Source organism: Aplidium turbinatum, chromosome 12 (assembly GCF_918807975.1).
Source record: "Aplidium turbinatum chromosome 12, kaAplTurb1.1, whole genome shotgun sequence".
Classification (NCBI taxonomy): Eukaryota; Metazoa; Chordata; class Ascidiacea; order Aplousobranchia; family Polyclinidae; genus Aplidium; species Aplidium turbinatum.
In genome coordinates, this window is record NC_137483.1 from 10,396,297 (window position 1) to 10,415,045 (window position 18,749).

Genomic DNA, 18,749 nt, shown 5'->3' on the forward strand with positions numbered 1-18,749 from the left:
TTACATTAATTCAACGTCTGCAGACTTACTGAGAGTCATTTTCCTCAGTCGGCTGCGCTCTCCAACTATGCAAGTCTTGGTCCCACGTAACAAAATCAACCTTTTTTTTACAGATTTAAACTTTTGCGATTAAAAAAAAAAGTTGATTTGGTTACCTACTCCCTAGTTACTTTATGTCAAGCATTCAAAGCAGCAACAGGGTTTCCTACATATTTAGAGAAGTCGGATTTATTTTCTCCATGAAAGTAAATTGCACAATTCAATAAAGCAGAACCACTGGTGATATTGCACATAATCTAGCATCCCAATAAGCAATGCCCCAATCAAACTACATCGTTCGTGCTTCCACTATTGAAAACAAAGTAACTCCATTTCGTTAGCAAAATGCTAAAAACAGTATGTCAAAAATAACCTATTCGGCTTAAAAATAAAGTTCCAATTCAACAAAAATAATTTGGGCAAATACGACAACAGAACATTCTCACTTTTAGGTTTCAAGTTCTAGGAACTTGTTCGATATCGAAGCTTAATGTCATGAAACAAATCATAGCCTTAGAATATTTATCACGCCATGTCCAGTCCACCAAACCGGTGCGAGGATTAATCACCCCGCGAAAGCTTAAAAAAATTATTCTAAAATCAGACCATAGGCTTCACCAAGTACAAAAACATCGAAGAATTCCTCTTCTCAGCACAATACGTTCCTATTTATAGTAATTTCTACATAAAAGCCCTATGTAAGGGAGATGTCATACGTTTATGCTATGCAAAAAATACAACAAAGACAAGAAAAAAAGCTATTAAAATTAGGAAAACTTTTATCATCAACCAACGATTGGATGATATGCCGTGGAAGTATTTGAGTATTTCCGAATGCGCGACGTCAATGTTCAGTTCGCTTTCTCCTACGTTCGAATCAATCCTGGAACAACAATTCAATGATTATCACTACCCCAGAATGATAGTTAATTGCAAAATTATCATTGGCAGTACCCGTGAGAGGTATGTATGATTTGAAACCAAACTCTCCCTCACAAATTCCGAAATTTAAGACCGCATTAAGAACCCATATTTTGGGATATTTAAAAAAATGGTTAGGTTACCGATATCAAAGATTTGAAAAACTTGGTAAGAAGATCGCACATGTACAAAATAATTCAGCTGCCCAGATATGAAACAAGTTGTAATGAATTGCTGATAATATCGGGAAATTAATACAATTAGTTTTCATCCATTTGGTTTGACAACTGCCGTTGTTCACTGACATCGCTTTTTCTGAAGTGTAATAAATTAGAATGAGTTTGAGTGTAAAATAACGGGTCCACGTCTATTAGGCGCAGACAGTTAGGCGGTGGTCAAATAGGCGCGCACACTGTGGCGTTAGGATATTAAGGTGCGGAGCACTGTGGCGCCCGTTCATTTAGGTGCTATTCCTAGTAAAGTCTGCAGATTGTATCAGCTCAGTTTTGGCAAAACCTAGTTGGGGTTTTGACGGAAAACTAAGTTACTCTTCACTCAAGCCTACCATCCGCTTGAATATAGGCTACGGTATATTTTTTACTGATGTTTAGTGTAGTTATTATTTGACTTATATAACTAAAAGTTAACTCAGTCAAGTTCGGAAACTTGAATAATTTATTGATAAAGCTTTCGCCAACGCAAACCTGGACTAACAACAAATAAATGCCGAACACGCGCATTAAAAAACCAATATGTTTTTCTGTTCAATATAACATAGATTTTGTGTGAAAAGCATTGCCGGTTTAAGCAGCTTCACTCACCGAAGCCATGACATATTTTTCTGTTCAATACAACATTTTGTGTGAAAACTGAAAGCATTACCGGTTTAAGCAGCTTCACTCACTGAAGCATGACTAACAACAAATAAATGCACGCGCATTAACAAAAGAACATATTTTTCTATTCAATATAACATTTTGTGTAAAAAGCATTGCCCTACCTGCCAAGCTGATACAATCTGCAGACTTTACTAGGAATAGCACCTAAATGAACGGGCGCCACAGTGCTCCGCACCTTAATATCCTAACGCCACAGTGTGCGCGCCTATTTGACCGGCGTCTAACTGTCTGCGCCTAAAAGACTTGCTCTCAAAATAACTGTTAAAGGAAATTCTAAGTCAAAAATTAAGCTGGCCGATAGAGTTAGTACAGTGCTAGGATAATAATCTTCTTTCTCACTGCCCTGACGCGAAAAGACCACTTCAGCACACGACACAAGTATTTACTTACCTCGTCACTTGTTCTTCTTGCTCTTTTACCATGGTTGAAAGTTGTTGGAAGATATTTCCAAGTTCAACGATGGTTGTCTCAATTGTATCCATGACGTCAGCTCGCTCAGTGATGTATTTATTCTGTCGTTCAACCAGCTCTGACGTTTGGTACTGAGAGGACGGATTACTTCCACCACTGAACGAACCTCCCTCCATTGATATAGCGACCGCACCGGCCGGGTTGTTGGGCTGCCGCTCGACCCTCCGCAGTACTGGCCCCTCTGAAAAAAAAAACATTCTTCTCAGGTATGAACACTTGAGGCATAGCTTTTGTAGATACCAAGACTATAAAACCACTTATGGTTCAAAAAAGTAAACTTTATACCTAAGAGTAGGCTATATACAACCAAACGAAGCCAGGAATGCGAGTTATCGGCCATGGCAAGATTTTAAAGAAATTTTACAATCAAATAATAGAAGGACTTTTCAAAATGAAACTGATGTACAAGTAACATTGTACAAGTTATGTGCAAAACAATAATTGGTCCGTTGATCATACCGCTTGTCTAACATATACTTACGAGTAAAAGGCGTGGCCAATGGTTGGACTATGGCAGTACGATTGGAGCTGTTGTGTTGTTCATCACTTGGCCTCTGCTGGTTCATGTTTTCGCGACGTGTCTCCAACACCAATTTAAAATTTTCAGACAGATTGGCAAGTTTTGACTGAAACAAACAAAAGAGCATCATCAAGACAAAGGTTAGGCTACGTCATATGGTGTGCGCAAAAAACATTCAATTATGTGCTAGAATCTGCAAAGCAAGTTTTTATGACACGGTTTGAATCCCGCCATGCCCGAATGACGTGGGACTTGTTTATTTATTGAGGTTGTGCTGTTCAGAGGTATCGCTTGCATTGCTACAATGCTAGTATGCAGAATTAACTCTCTATATAACGTGCGTCACTGTTCATTCGTCTGTGTCATCATGACCATGATAGTATTGAAGCTTACGTTTTGTTTCTGAACTGCGCAACATCAACAACAGACCCAAGAAAGAACCAAGTCTCCTGTCTCACGGCATTCGGGTGTGATGGCATACGGATTGCGTCATTCGAGTTCGTGACATTCGAACCGCGTCAAAATGTTGTGAACCGAAAAAACATACGCTAACTGTACGTTGTGAGAATGCAGATGCAGTGGCGTAGCTAGGGGGGGGGGGGGGGCGGACCGCCCCGGGCGGCACGTCTGGGGGGCGGCACTTTCAGACAGGACGTTTTTTTTTATAATGCAAAAGTACACGAAAAATAAAAGCAAACAGAATGGCAACGTTCAAAACACAGGGCCGGATTTAGCCTAAGCGCTGCCCTAGGCAGATACGAAAAGTGCCGCCCCCCAAAAAAAATTTTTCGATGGTGCGCTACGATTTATATTTTCAATTCCTTACAAAAAAGTTATTTGCAGTGTTTATTTGAATACATCAATGAATGTCATTGTATAATGAACTAATTGTTTAAAATCGCTTGCGGCGGGCTTTTTCTCTTGCAAACAAATCAATAATTTCTTCAAAGTCTGTAGAAACAATAAAGATGAGTTAATCCTCAAAAATGTGAGATCATTCATTGTTTACATACTTTAAGCATCAAGGTAAGTACACAAAATAGCCTGCAACTTTTCCATCAACCTAACATTGACTAAAAACATTTTTTCTAGGCTCCTTTAAATTTACTAACAGTGAAACAAACCGAACAAAGATTAATAAAAATTGCACAGACAAACCCTAGTCTTCCATACTAAGCGAGACAGAAAAATAAAACAAGCGCTAAGCAGCACATATTGTTGAAAACCAACCAAACGTGAAGTACTCTAAGGGCGATGACTTGCCATACATGACTTGCCGCACTGTTTATAAATGTGTGTGATGTGATAACATATTTATTAATTCCTATATATCTGTTGTGAATTATTATATTCACGTACAGTATTATCATTTATCAATGTAATATATTCGTATATTTTGCCGCCCCCAATAATTTGCCGCCCTAGGCAACTGCCTACTCTGCCTACTGCTAAATCCGGCCCTGTCAAAACATCTTAAATATCTAAAAACGTTTCAAATTTTCATGAATTTTTCTGCCGTTATGTTTTTACGTTACAAAATTCGTTACAAAATTCCTACTAGCCTTTATTAAGCAGAGGCGGAAACATTCTCTTCAAATTTGGGTAGCCTTGTAAAAGGTTACAAATTGATTATTTTAATTCTGCAGTGCTTGTGCTTTTGCACTTGTGCATTCTGCAGTGTTTGTGCTTTTGCATTCAGTATATTACTAAATTATAGTGGTCAGTGGCGTAGCCAATGGGTGGGGAGGGTTAGGGGTTTCAACCCCCCCTTTTGAGAAAAACTAAATGGAGAAAACTGAATCACTCTTTAAATTTTACGAAGCAGATCTGCCGTGTATAAACGCCCTTGCTATTATATCTGAACTGCGTATATGTGGTATCGATGTCTTTTCAATTCTTCCCGAACCAGTTTGCCAAAAAGTGCTGTAAGTGCATTGCCATTTTGCCCGCAGTCAACGTTTCCAAACATTAATATTTTACTCCGCATTCTGGTTACTCTTCCAGTTAGCCTACCACTTGCACCAATGAAAGATCTTTTTCTGCTCTTCGAAGACTTAAACTTATTTAAGAAATTCAACCTCCGAAAACCGATTAAATGGTTTGGCTTTGGTTAATCTGTATAGAAAATTGGTCCCAACTGTTGAGGATGTCATTAACAAGATGTGTGAAAAGGTTCGTCGACTTCCTTTTTCCCTTTAGTTTCATCAGTATCAATGATTTTTTGCATTCTTATTGCTTGTGTTGATGAATTTTTCATAGCTGTTAGCTGTAAGCATGATTCTACTAATTCGACATGTTAAAGCAATTCTGGTGCTTTATCTTTTAAAATGAGTAAGAACTTGTGTGTTATAAAGCATATTATGCTTTATAATTCGAATGACCTTTCATAATTCATATAGCAGGGTGTGACCGCTCTACAACTGTTCAGTATCCATGGTATCCAGCTAACTCGTGCAGTCGATGGAAACACCGCAATATCTACAGCTGTGAAAAATTGCACTAACCTTTTATAGCCTATACCCGATTCCAGTGATTCGTTATACAAAACTTGAATATGTCAGAAATAAAGTAACTTCTTTGTCTCAAAGCTTTTTGTCTGACACTCATTAAGATGTATGACGTTACATTTTTTAAACTTCGGGTTAACTTTAAAATATAAAAGTTAGTGACTTACCGGAGTAAGATCGTTTTTTGGATCAACTAAGGAGAAAATTGATAAATAATAAAACTGTAATAATCTCGCAAAAAAAAGCAATCAACCTATGTCTCTAAAAAAAAGTTTGCCTAATTTTAAATGAAACTGCATCAAAAGAGCTAGTTTTTCCAATACCAAACATTCAAATATCTCAGTCAGGAATTAGCAACAAGAAAACATAAAGACTTCAGCTTTATTTTCGAAAAATGCCAAAGAAAACATGATCTTATTCTTTTGCTATGCCATCGGACAGCACCATTTTACAGGAATATTTATACCCACATTTTTGTTGAAAATGCTCTCCGAATGCACCAAATTCAAAGTAATTTTTCAAAAATTTTTGGGGGAGGCCCCCCAGACCCCCCGCCGATAAGTGTCGTCTTCGGCGAGTACACCGTTGGGCTTCGCCCGCCGGCCGTCAAAACCTCTCCCTTTCACAATTCCTGGCTACGCTACTGATAATGGTACGTTCGTCTGACTTTGCACCGCAAATTGAAAATAGCACGTTGCGTATTGCCATGCTGATAAAAAAAACGCATTTCATTTTCACATGCTTTTTCTTGAAGGGGCGGCAAAATCTGAATCCGCCCCGGGCGGCACATTCCCTAGCTACGCCACTGTGCAGATGCTATTGTTGCGAAGTCGATTCCTCATCTTGAAATTGAGGCTAGTTGACTGTTGCTGCTTGATTAGCAATACATTCTGCACTGGTTTAATTGTACAAGTAAGTGCAATGCAGCTATATTGCCCCATTTACAAAATGCATAAAGATATACATATTTTATCACATTACCGTTAAACACAGTGGTTACTTACACGGAGAGTTCTCACAACTGAGGTGGTGTGACGCTGGACATCCCGTTTCATGCTCACTTTGGCTCCGGACTTGGTATCCTCCAGCTGCTGGATCTGCCTCTTCAATGAAGTGATGTCTTGTTTGACGATATATGTCAATTCTTTTATTTCAATCGGCCTGTCATCAAATGGGGTTCTCTCTTTGCAAACTGCAAGGAAATATCTTAATCATGAAATGACGGATAACACAAAAATTCAATTGAAGATATACAAAAAAACTGAAGCTGATAGAAGACGAAGTTTAAGAAGTTGCCTCTTCACATAGCCATATTAGAAAATACAATTCTTTAGGAGTGAAGACATTCGTTGCAAGGAAAGAATCGGCCACCCCGACTAGTGGGCACAAAACTGAATTTGGATAATGATAGTATACTATATATGACCAACAAATTCACACAAAAAGTTGTGCAAATAATATATACATTGTATGTTAAAAAAGTTGTGTAAATAAATAATTTACATTGTATGTATACATAATTAAAACACTCTTAAAAAGTCAAACATACGTAATGCAAGCTTTTCCAGCTTTTCATAGGTTTTCGCTAAATCTTTCCCTACATGTCTGAAAAATAAAAATATATTTTACAATTAAAACAGGCCACTAAAAGTTATTCAGTCCTGACAACCTGAGCTATATCAATAAGTTGCATAAATATCATAGCAGAAAAAACATTCTAATGACACAGAATAAATTAATACATTAAACAAAGTGATTATTCATTTTGCAACTACTCACAAATCACTAACTACATGAGCATTCACAGTCAATGGGATGGTGTGTCTTAATTATTAAATCAAAATAATTTCTGAAATGTTCAAAAATTTCAATGCAAACTCAAAAACTTCAATAAAATAAACTTCTAATTAGGAGCATACTTAGCATATTTTGAGAATTCAGTTCGTTGAAGCAGTGGTGTTTTGGATTGAACAGGTAACCGACTTCCATTTGACTACAAAAATAATTACTATGAGTTTTGGTTCATTTATGTGTAGCTTGCTTTAGCAAATATTTTTGTTTTTCAATAATTGGTGTAAACAACTTTTTGAAAAGGGGTGATTGCCATGTAAGTAAAGTTGTAGGCTGGAAAACAATTAACCGATCTCGAAACATACAAAAGGTAGGGGGAGAACGGGGTAAGTTGAACCGGAGGGTAAGTTGAACCACCCCTTATTTTTTCTAAATAAATTCGTAAAGAAATTCTTGTGCGTCACCTACTGGTTAAGTCAGTTCAGAACGCCATTTTATTCTAGGAATCATGAAGAAAGCTGTAGCGGTTTGGTAGTGACTGAGCAGTACTGAATTTGTTGAGGTAAAAGTGAAAAATTAAAAAAAGTTTTTTCGGTTTCATAAGTTCTAATGTTGAATTTATATTTATATGATATTGTAGCTAATATATGAGGTAGTACCACTGTAATATTTTGCCTAAAGCTTGTACACCTAGGTTTTATTGTTTCGATGAGAATTTACTTTAAAGTTGCAACACAGGTTTGGGGAAAGTTGAACCATTCAGATAAAGGTAAGTTGAACCATGGTTCAACTTACCTTACTGGCCAAATGTGACATCTGAGCATGGCACCAATGATACAGACCATGAAGAAAGTACAACGAAATTAAGTGGAGCAGAGAGTCTTACAACTAGCAATGATCTTGATTATTTGACCACAAGCAGCTTTCATAATAATGGAAACTATGTGTCACCCGCACAGATCGTTCCCCTGCCAATTGCAGGCCCAAGAAAACAAACAAGAAAAGGTCGTAAAAGAGCTAAAACTCGAATTCTTACAGACATGCCAGAAAAAGAAAAATTAGAATCTTTCCATGCAGTAAAATTAGCAAAAAAAGCACCAAAGAAAAGACTAATTCCAGACGAAAAAACCGATACTGAAAGCCATAATTCAACTGAACTACAAGCTATCTGTGATGACAACAGTGATGATGATATGCCTATTGTTGAACCATCAGAAGGAGATTATGTGCTGGTGCGGTTTACAGGGAAAAAAAGAACTCTTCATTACGTGGGACTTGTCGAGTGTGTAGATGATACAACTGGAGAATGTGAAGGCAAGTTTTTAAAGAAGGGAAGGAATGATCCAGCAACTGACCAACCAACATTCACATTCAAAGATGGCGATGAATGCTCCTTTCCCAAAAAGGACATTGTCATGACTCTTCCATTTACTGAAATCAGTGGAACCACAAAGAGGCAAAACAAGTTTGTTTTCCCAGCAGACTTGAATAATTGGATGAATTTGCTTGAGTAGTTGTTGCATTTTATTCTGCTTGATCTTGCAAAAACAATTTTTGTCATACCCTGTAGCTGTAGTAGCCTAATGTGTCTATTTACGTTAAATACTGTATATTGTAGGATAGCTGAAAATGTTGAATGTCAAGCTCCGGTAACATTTAAATCAGCACATTAATCCAAGATAATGGAGAAGTTGTATATCATCTCGGCAGTGTCAAATCTCAATTTACCTGAAAACATCTCAATGATGGTTTTCAGCTGCAGTATATACAATTAGGCATATATTGATGTTCCCGACAATTTTCACCAAATCAAACGTCATATAAAAACCGTTCAAGTCTACTGAATATTACGTCATGGAAATTCCTAAAGCATGTGCCAAAATTGCACCATCGTTCATAAGACCTGTTTGGACCTGTTTGGGCCTGTTTAAACAGGAAATATTACATCAGCTTAAACACCTGTTGGAATGACTTCATAATTGTCTTTCATTTATTGCGTCACAGTTACTTTCTACGTGAATTTGAGATATTGATATCTATTCTGGTCATTCGTAAAATGATTGTTTGAAAGTTGGCCGCACATTTAACTGTTGGCTTAGTGCTTGCTAGCTGGACAAAAGTTCCGTCTTTTATCCAAGTAATCTGTTGTGTAGTGACAGTTTAAGTGGTGTACGCGTTGCACCCCCTCGTTTTTGGTAGCCGTGGGCTAATTTTTACAGAAATACACTGTTTGAAAAGAAGTTCAAGTGTGTGTTTCTTCGGTCATTATATGCAGACGAAAGGATCCGGGAACTTTAAGTTACAATTTTCCCACGAAGAAATTATGGTTTACCGCTGTGACCATAAAAAAATAAAAGACGAAGTTGTTGGTTGGTAGGCTACAAAAGCAAAGAAATAATAAAAGAAGATCTTGTTGGTTGGTAGTCTAAAGAAGCAAAGAAAATTAAAGACATTTCTTCTCGGTAGGCAACTGAAGAACTTTAAGCTAAAAAGTAAAGACATTTCTTCTCAGTTTGGTACAGAAGAAAAAATAACTTTGACATTCATTGGCAAGAAAGAAGATTAAAGGCAATCCATCTGTGCTTGAAGATTCAAGTGGAAGAATCCAAGCAAGTTTTGTGGACGTTTGGACTTCACATACTCGTACAGCTACGGTATCGTGCATTTAAATTCTTTTTTGTATTTTTTACGGTCTTTGCAGTTAAGTTTTTTATAACTACTGTAATTTGTGTGTTTGTGTAACTTAATTTTTTAATTGTTAAATTTAGCCCTAACATTTAATATGTATACACTCGGTGGCGACAGGGACTCGACCGCCGTCGACTCGACTGAGTTTAAGCCTGATGATGTTCTTTGCGGTCGGGCAGGCCATTCTGGGGAGGGACCCATTAACGATGAGGCTAAGTCAGTTCGAGAGGCCCGGCATCTTAGACGGGATATTTTGACTCAAATTGGGAAACTTTCTGTGGCCCTAGGTTCTTTGAGTGATAAGCAGGAACTGTTAATTTTTAGATCTAAGTTATCTACTTTAGAAGAGGAATTACGGCATTTCCATGCTCTTTTGAGTAAAATTGTTAACTCTGCAATCTTGGCAGAACTTCGTGATAGGGTAGATCCCGAATTTAACTCGTTAAAAAATAACTTCGAACAAAAAGAAAGTGAGTTGTCAGATAGGTTGGATGCTGACATACATCCTGAGGATAGCGCCTCAAATGTAAGCACTAGGATGTCTGAGAGCTCGTCACGGATAGTTGCACAAATTAACCTACAGTTAAGACGAGAGGAGCTCCAGATCCAAGCTGAGGCCGAAGCAAGAGCTGCTGAGGCCATCGCAAGAGCTGAAGCCATACGAGCTGAGGCTGCCGCACGAGCAGAGGCTGCCGCAAGAGCTGAGGCCATACGAGCTGAGGCCATACGAGCTGAGGCCATACGAGCTGAGGCTGCCGCGAGAGCTGAGGCCGACGCGAGAGCTGCTGAGGCCGAAGCGAGAGCTGCTGAGGCCGCCGCGAGAGCCGAAGCTAGAGCTGCTGAGTTCGCACTCAAAGACGCTCAGTTGAGGGCCGAACAACGTAAAGAGGTAGTTTTAGCTGAATATCGTTCTGAGTTGGGCTCCCGGCGTAGCTCTAGGAAGGGCTCTTCTAGGCATTCCAGAAGTGAACATCAATCACAGTTTAATTTACCTAACCTTTTCCACACGCCTGTTCAATCCGTAAGTGGACCTGTACAATCCACATGTTTTCCAGCTGTTTCAGGAGGTCTCGGGGCCGCGGCTAAGGATCTTCCGAAGGCTGTAGAGCCAAGGTCTGCAAATTACAACCGAACTCCTCCCCCAGAGCGTACAGGTCACGGGGCCGCCATTAGCAGTAATGCTTTGCCCCCTTCACAGTTTTCAGCGCCGCTAGTTTTTGATCGCCCAGCTACACGTAATTTGGGTGGTTGTGAGAGGCGTATCGTGTCTCCTGATTTTAACGTATGTGAGGATCGTGATCGGGCTGTGCATGTGACTGAGCCCACTCAGCCCATTAAGGGATATAGCTTGTCTTCTCCCGCTAAATCGAGTTCTCAACAGCAGGATTGCTTTTTTGAATACCAAAATAGTAGGACGTTCTTCGATGAGGCGGCCTTGATTGGTTACGATGGTAATAATATGCCATTTGTCTTCTTTAAAAATCGTGTTATGGCCTTGATGGCAGCTTCGCCCTTTAAGGGAACTCGTTTGACTTTGTTGCAAGCAGCTTGTGTTAGAACAGCTGCACAAACGATTGCTAATTTGGTTTCTGACACTCCTGGCTTGTCAGAGGAAGACAGGATAGAAATGTCGTTAGCTCGCTTGTCCCAACGTTTTGGGGTTCGTGGAGGTCTTTTCGCAGAACCAGAAATTAGAAAGTATCGCTATGGTAGCAAATTGACTTCTATCTCTTCCAGTGATTTGAAAGAGTTTAAAGATGAATTGTCGCAGTGTTTGCTTTACGCGAAAGCTTATGGTCAGCGTGATAAATTAGAAGGACGTTTTGTTTTGGATTTGGCTAAGCGACTCCCGTTTGACGCTAAGCAGCGTTATCTTGACTTTTTAGGTGATCAGTATGGTAGCACTGAGGAACCTACCTTTCAGAGTTTGTTTGATTTTGTAGTACGGGAGGAAACGCGCAAGTCGACTGATTTTAGCATTATGCTAATGGGCGATTCTGGTGAGTCGCAGCATTTTAAAAAGTTTGGCAAAGGAAAATTGCCTTCATGTCCGGTTAGGCAGACGTCGGTAAAACCCCATGATAATGTGATTTCAGGGAGTTCGCAGTACTCGACTGCTGTTGGCGCACCGCGCGGCGGTGTGGCCAGACGTAGTGACATACCGGCATGTTTTTGTTGTTCGTCACGTGGTCAAGTTGAATATCATTTTTTGTCTAATTGTAAAGAATTTTTGCGCTTGACACCTAAAGATCGGAGAGATGTCATTGTGAAAGCTGGCAAATGCTTGAATTGTTTGCGCCAGCATATGGTTAGAGACTGTAATCATGCAAATAACTGTCGTAAGTGTGGACCTACCAACGATAGGAAACACTATTTTCTTCTGCATGATTTTTATGTGACGTCACGTGATTCTCTGGATTTGGTAAGTAAAGATGAGGCTGGTGCCAGAGTTCCTGTGCGTAATGTTAAGATTGGAAATGTTAAAGCAGCCTTTAACCGCGTTACTGCTGCTCGTGTTTTGAATCCAATGACTGGCAAATCGAAGTTGGTGTATTGTCAGCATGATCCTGGTTCGCAGTTGACCTTTGTTTCGAGTGACTTGGTGTGCGAACTTGGTCTTAAACCGTATGATAAAGCGTCGTTTAAAATAGATACTCTGGCTGGTCAGAAACCTACTTGTGCTGACCTTGTTAAACTCAACATCCAGTCGTTAGAGACTGATGAACTGTTTTGTGATATAACCTCGGTGGTTAACCCAGCTTGGGCTGACGATGTTAAAACTTTACCTCATAAACAAGATTTAAGTGGTTTCCGTCATTTTCATGACGTGAATATGTTTCATTTGAATGATTGTAGTACTGTAGATGTACTGATTGGCAATGACAACGCTTATTTGATGTGGGCAAAAGAAGAACGTGTTGGTGAAAATCGCAGTGAACCGCATGCTTTACTCACTCCTCTCGGTTGGTTGGCTTGTGGTGGTAAGTCACCCTTAGTTGAAAGCGTTGCTAAAGTGTGCAGAGTGCAGACGTCTTCAGAGTCGGATGTCATCTCTGGCTTTCAGCGTAAAATTGAGTCTCGTGATATGGAAATAGCAGACCTGAATAAAGTCATTCAGGATTTGACTTTGCAAAATGAAACCTGTGAATTGTCTCGCAATGATATTTTGGCTAGAGAACTTGTCGAACCGAATATTGAGTTGAAAGATGGTCGATTTGAGATACCTGTTCCGTTGAAGGAAGATATTGATCTACCTAACAATTTTGTGTTGGCGTCAGATAGAGCTGCTGCTTTAAGAAAGAAAGCTTTAAAACAACCTGAACTTCGTGATTTCCTTACTGACACCATGAAAGATCTTAAATCTAATGGCTATATTGAGCGCGCGGGTGAAGCAGGAAATGTCAAGGGATTTGAATGGTATTTACCATACTTTGTGACGTCACAATTAAAAAAGCGCATTGTTTACGATGGCAAGTCTGAATTTCGAGGAACTTGTGTTAATGATGTAATGTTTTCGGGTCCTGATTTGTTAAACTCTCTGGCAGATCTCTTGGCTAGATTGCGGCTTGGCAGATTTGGTTTCGTGGCCGATATGACCAAGTACTTTTTTCACATTTTGGACTCTTCAATACGCAAGCCCAATTTTATTGAACTGCTTACGTACACAGGCAGTGCCGTTCGGATCGTGAACGAACGCCCTTTGGTACCTTTGAGTGACGACCCTAGGGATTTTACTGTCATCACCCCTGCCTCACTTTTGACCCCATACTTAGACCCATACTGTGCTGTTGGGCAACCACATGATCGTGACCAATTAAAAAGGGATTATCGGTTCAATTTGTCACTTTCTCAGCAGTTTTGGAGTAAATGGATCGATTTTTACTTGCCAGGTCTTCAGGGCCGGAAAAAATGGCTAAAAATGGCCGAGAATTTGGAGCCTGGTCAACTTGTAGTGGTAGGTTCTCTCCAAGACATTGGTAAACGTGGGAAGTATCAACTTGGGAGGGTGCATGAGGTAGTTCCACAAATTAGGAAAGGGAAGCCTGTGGTTCGTAGAGCCAAAGTTGCCGTCTGCAACTATGATGAGAGTACGGGGAAAGTGAAAGTAGACTACGTGTTGAGGGATATTTCGTGCCTTGCCCCCGTAAAGAACACCTAAGTGTTAGGGTTTGAGCCTGGTTTTGTCTGCGGTGGCCGACCCTTGTCTGAGCCCGGAACAGTCGGTTATTAGCGCAACCATTGTATATAGCGTCATTTAGCGTGTACCTATGGTACCAATTTCATGTATCGTCGTGTTTATTCTTATTGCTGTTCATTCTTTGCATGCCCTTTGTATTTGCGTATTAACTTAAACGTGAGTGATTTAAACAATTTGTGTATCATGTGTTTTTATTCATTGGCTCACAATTGTCGTCATTTCTTTTTAGTTATGCCATGTCAGACTGTCATAACTAGGGGCCGCTATGTTCCCGACAATTTTCACCAAATCAAACGTCATATAAAAACCGTTCAAGTCTACTGAATATTACGTCATGGAAATTCCTAAAGCATGTGCCAAAATTGCACCATCGTTCATAAGACCTGTTTGGACCTGTTTGGGCCTGTTTAAACAGGAAATATTACATCAGCTTAAACACCTGTTGGAATGACTTCATAATTGTCTTTCATTTATTGCGTCACAGTTACTTTCTACGTGAATTTGAGATATTGATATCTATTCTGGTCATTCGTAAAATGATTGTTTGAAAGTTGGCCGCACATTTAACTGTTGGCTTAGTGCTTGCTAGCTGGACAAAAGTTCCGTCTTTTATCCAAGTAATCTGTTGTGTAGTGACAGTTTAAGTGGTGTACGCGTTGCACCCCCTCGTTTTTGGTAGCCGTGGGCTAATTTTTACAGAAATACACTGTTTGAAAAGAAGTTCAAGTGTGTGTTTCTTCGGTCATTATATGCAGACGAAAGGATCCGGGAACTTTAAGTTACAATTTTCCCACGAAGAAATTATGGTTTACCGCTGTGACCAATTGATAGTGGTTCAACTAACCCTATTGTCCGGTTCAACTTACCCCATGAGCAGGGTAAGTTGAACCGCAAGACTGATCATTTTAGGATCATATTTATGTACATAATAAAAGCTGCTACTGCAAATAATCTACTCGTAAACATGCATGATAGGTGTCACAAACTTGTGTCCAAGTATCAGGTTCTTAGTGCCAGTATTTTACGATCTGTGGCGATAATCGCGAAAAACGGTTCAACTTACCCCGTTCTCCCATATCCAACCTGATGTAAAGATTTACAGTTAATAGTTTTTTCTTGCACTTTAAACAAAATTTTTGATAAAGTTGTTTCTGTTGACAGTACAGTAGACTCTGCTTATTATGACCATGTTGGAAAAGACCATAGTGGCTAAAACACACTGCATGACCGATAAGCATTGGTTTCATCATGTACAGCACCAGCATGCATTCATTATCTCCAAAAGTTATATTTTATCGCTTTTTCATTCAAAAACATCCAACTTGTCTCGAGAAACAAAATGTTTTTATTCATAATTATAAATTTATCCAAGTTATCAAGCTCTTTCATTTATGGTGAATTCATTTTGACACAAGTGAAAAATGGATGTGATTATATCACCTAAAGATGGTCATATTAACATAGTTATATAATAAACCGAGAAGCTATTTTAGTCTGTGATCATATTAAACGGCTTTTACTTTATTATTTCAGCACATGATGTGTTAATGCTTATTTGTACAGTGCCAAGTGAATACACGCGGTTGTATGTATAATTGTATAGTAGGTCAGGAAACTGTAAAAATCGAATTTGACATATCATATTACCTGCCTAGCCTTTATGGACTTCAAAACTGCAGAAAATTCATTTGTACGGTCTCTACTGGCAACACTCAATGCTTGTAGCTCCTCATCAAGACGAATGCTTGTTTGATTATTTGCATCAAACTCACACTGAGAAGGAATCTCTTTACCTTTGCTCCACAAATCTGTCAATTGTATCCTAATAAATTGATTCATACTATTGGGGCTTGTAGGTTTTAAGCTGCCCGCAATTTTATGAGAGATAAATACAGAAGAGAAGTTGCCGACAAGCGGGTGGAGGCGGCTTAAAACCTACAAGCAACTTATTATCTTTATAAACACTTAAGATCTAATGGTATCTGTAGTAGCTGACTATACCAACATAGCCTATACTTTTAATTTGAGATGTGGCTTGTTAAATAGCTGTTGGCTACAGTATTACTGTACTGGTAAGTTAAACTATGAACGTATTTGCTCACCAGTGGATTTAGCAACTTGATTGTTGATAAAGCGATGTCTTGCTGCCATTGAACTTTAGACTAGCCAAAATCTTATTTAACCCACAGCAACAGCTGATACTATCTCAACTAGGCTAGTGTATTCAGAAATGTAAACACTGTTTGAATGTTTGATCAGTAAAATATACAACACATACACAATGTTTGTTCAAAACACATCTAGCTTAATGCCTAGTCATTTAGGGTATGTTTCCACAAATGTAGGCTATACTACTATCATTATTTCTATTAACAGCGTCTGACCATATTCATATATTGTACAATAACAACACTTCAATAAGCAGAACGTTCAATCGTTGCAACTAGGCCTGTTTTAACAGACCAAAGCCTCTACAAGTTTGCGAAACTGTCAGGATGAAAGTTTCTCAATCTAGGGATAAAGGTTCCAACAATCGATAAATGCAACATGGTTGGTTGGTTTGATTTTTGAATCTTTATCCTCCAGCTGACAAAGCCTTGATACTAGGTTACTCCAGGTAGTTTCATATACCGTACTTGTAGAGGCTTTTGACACAGGGCAGGTTATCGAGATTGGCAGAGTGACGTTTTTGATTGTTGAAATATGTTACCGAGAAATTATTCCATCCACTGGATGTCGCAGAATGGAGAGCAGTCCTGAAATGCCTTGCTCATGGGCACACTAGAAGAGCCTAACAATCGCCGAATGATCTAGTACGTACGTACGGTACCGTACTTTCTGAGCTAACAGCGGTTTTCCCTTGTTAACTCAATACAAAATTGGATACGCCAAACAGTTTTATGCTTGGGTTTCTACTGTCTGGCTAGTCTAAAATTCAACTTTGAAATTTGATTTCTGAATACACTGCTGTATTCATCTCATCCATGATCTCACAAAAATTGAAGATTAGGCTAGGCTACTGAACTGTTGCCAGACGCCACTGAATGAGTTTCTCCATTGAGGAAACAAAATTTCCACCAACTCCTACCTGAAAGTCGGCTGCGTAGCCGAGTGGTGAGAACGTCTTCGCGACGTTCGAAAGGACGACGCGGTCAACAGGAAGCACACTTCGCTACTTCCTGTCGTCTGTTGTATCGCATCTGTGATCGCAGTGTACTGTATGTTACCGCAATGGGCGCAAATAAAAAACACGATTATTATTAATGAATTTATTACAAATTTTTATGTAATTGCGACTTTTGTTCTTGTGTCATCGTAATTTCCAAAAATTTGGTCTAAAATACAATTACTTTTGGTAACTATAGGTAACTTTACAAAACACATTTCTCTAGTTATGTGCTATGACGAATGGGGTTGGAGTTGGTGTGTTGTAATTTTGTAAGGTTCTTTTCTTCAACTTGAGGCTGCTGTCTGTTGAGTTTGTGTGCTGTCCGTGTAAAACTTATCGAATTAGTTGATTATTTGACATTGAGTGGCGAAGTGGTCAGTGGAATGGTGACTGACTCCATCAGTGTTCAAAACTCGATGCTGTCACGAGAAACCTCAGTTTACTCTTAAACAGTTTAAACTGGAAGTTCTGGAAACTTGTCACAACTATTTTTTTGTGCAGTAAAGTTCAAATCACTCTTGTTGCAACAAAAATCGATGATGCATAGATGAGCATAAATACTGAAAAATTTAATTTACGTATCCTAATTGAAACGTGTAACTTATTACCCCACATGTACAATAATTGTAATACCTAATTGAACTAAAAACTGTGTAATTGATCCAACTCTGTTTGGGACCCCAACCAGTTGTTTTTATCTGGTTGAACGTAGCAACAGAAGCGTGACGTAGTTGGCAAAGGCAACTTCTTCGGAAAATAAACTCAAAACGATCTGTATTTGCTCATTCAGTATCATGTCAATTGTCAACTGAATGGCATTATGATTCAACATTTTGACTCACAACAGAAAGCCATTATGCATGTTTATTGACGAAAGAAATGCAAAGCTATCTTCAATTGAAATCATCTGTATAATCGTATATGGTTTCTATGGAGTTCGTGCCTGATGAAAATATATTAGTTACTAAAAAATAACTTACTAAGCATAATAGTGACTATAGGCAATTATTGCAAGGTGATGATTTTTACAAACTCCGACAGGGTTAATGATAATTGAATAGCCTCCCAGCTTAGCGACATCCAATATGTAATGAGTGATTTATCAAAAAATAAATTTGCATTAATTTCTTTTGCTTATGTAATAAATATGTGTCTCAAAACAGTGGTGGGAATTAATCTAGTTAGTAACCAACTAGCTCGATTAAAATTAACCACATCTGGCAACCCTTCAAACGGTTAACATGTCAGGTCCAGGGTTGCCAGATTGGCCTTTTTACGGCCAAATTTCAGAAATTTGGCCTTTTTGAAAAGTGTTTGGCCGGACAATTTTTGTTTGGCCGCTTGGCCTTTTTTTGGCCTTTTTTATTTTCCTGATTGGCATTTTTTTGGCCTTTTTTCTTTTGGTTTTGATAGTTTAAGTCCTTGCCGCTTTCTACTGTAGATACTGTAACTATACTGTATCAAAGTTTTCAGTCAGATTTCGGCATTGGCGATGTCACCTAACTATGATGTCACAGAACACCAGGGAATCAGGGATCTTTCGGTT

General features: G+C 38.9%; 1 protein-coding gene across 1 annotated transcript; it reads right to left on the reverse strand.

Moving 5' to 3' along the window:
* Positions 1 to 118: 118 nt before the first annotated feature.
* LOC145781178 (syntaxin-5-like) lies at positions 119 to 16,269 on the reverse strand. Its single transcript, XM_082592953.1, has 8 exons — positions 16,137 to 16,269; positions 15,682 to 15,842; positions 7,277 to 7,350; positions 6,907 to 6,962; positions 6,362 to 6,549; positions 2,812 to 2,956; positions 2,250 to 2,511; positions 119 to 922 (listed from the first exon to the last, which is right to left on the reverse strand). Exons 1-8 carry the CDS (start codon positions 16,183 to 16,185, stop codon positions 763 to 765), a joined length of 1,095 nt encoding a protein of 364 aa, XP_082449079.1. The 5' UTR covers positions 16,186 to 16,269; the 3' UTR covers positions 119 to 762.
* Between the last annotated feature and the right edge of the window lie 2,480 nt (positions 16,270 to 18,749).

What these genes read in the sequence shown, in the direction of transcription:
- LOC145781178 (XM_082592953.1), bottom strand. Translation starts at nt 16,185, where the DNA reads ATGGCAGCAAGACATCGCTTTATCAACAATCAAGTTGCTAAATCCACT. An exon ending in TCAAGTTGCTAAATCCACTG is followed by an intron (nt 15,843 to 16,136) that starts GTGAGCAAATAC and finishes TACAATTGACAG; the next exon opens with ATTTGTGGAGCAAAGGTAAA. An exon ending in GCTGGAAAAGCTTGCATTAC is followed by an intron (nt 6,550 to 6,906) that starts GTATGTTTGACT and finishes ATTTCCTTGCAG; the next exon opens with TTTGCAAAGAGAGAACCCCA.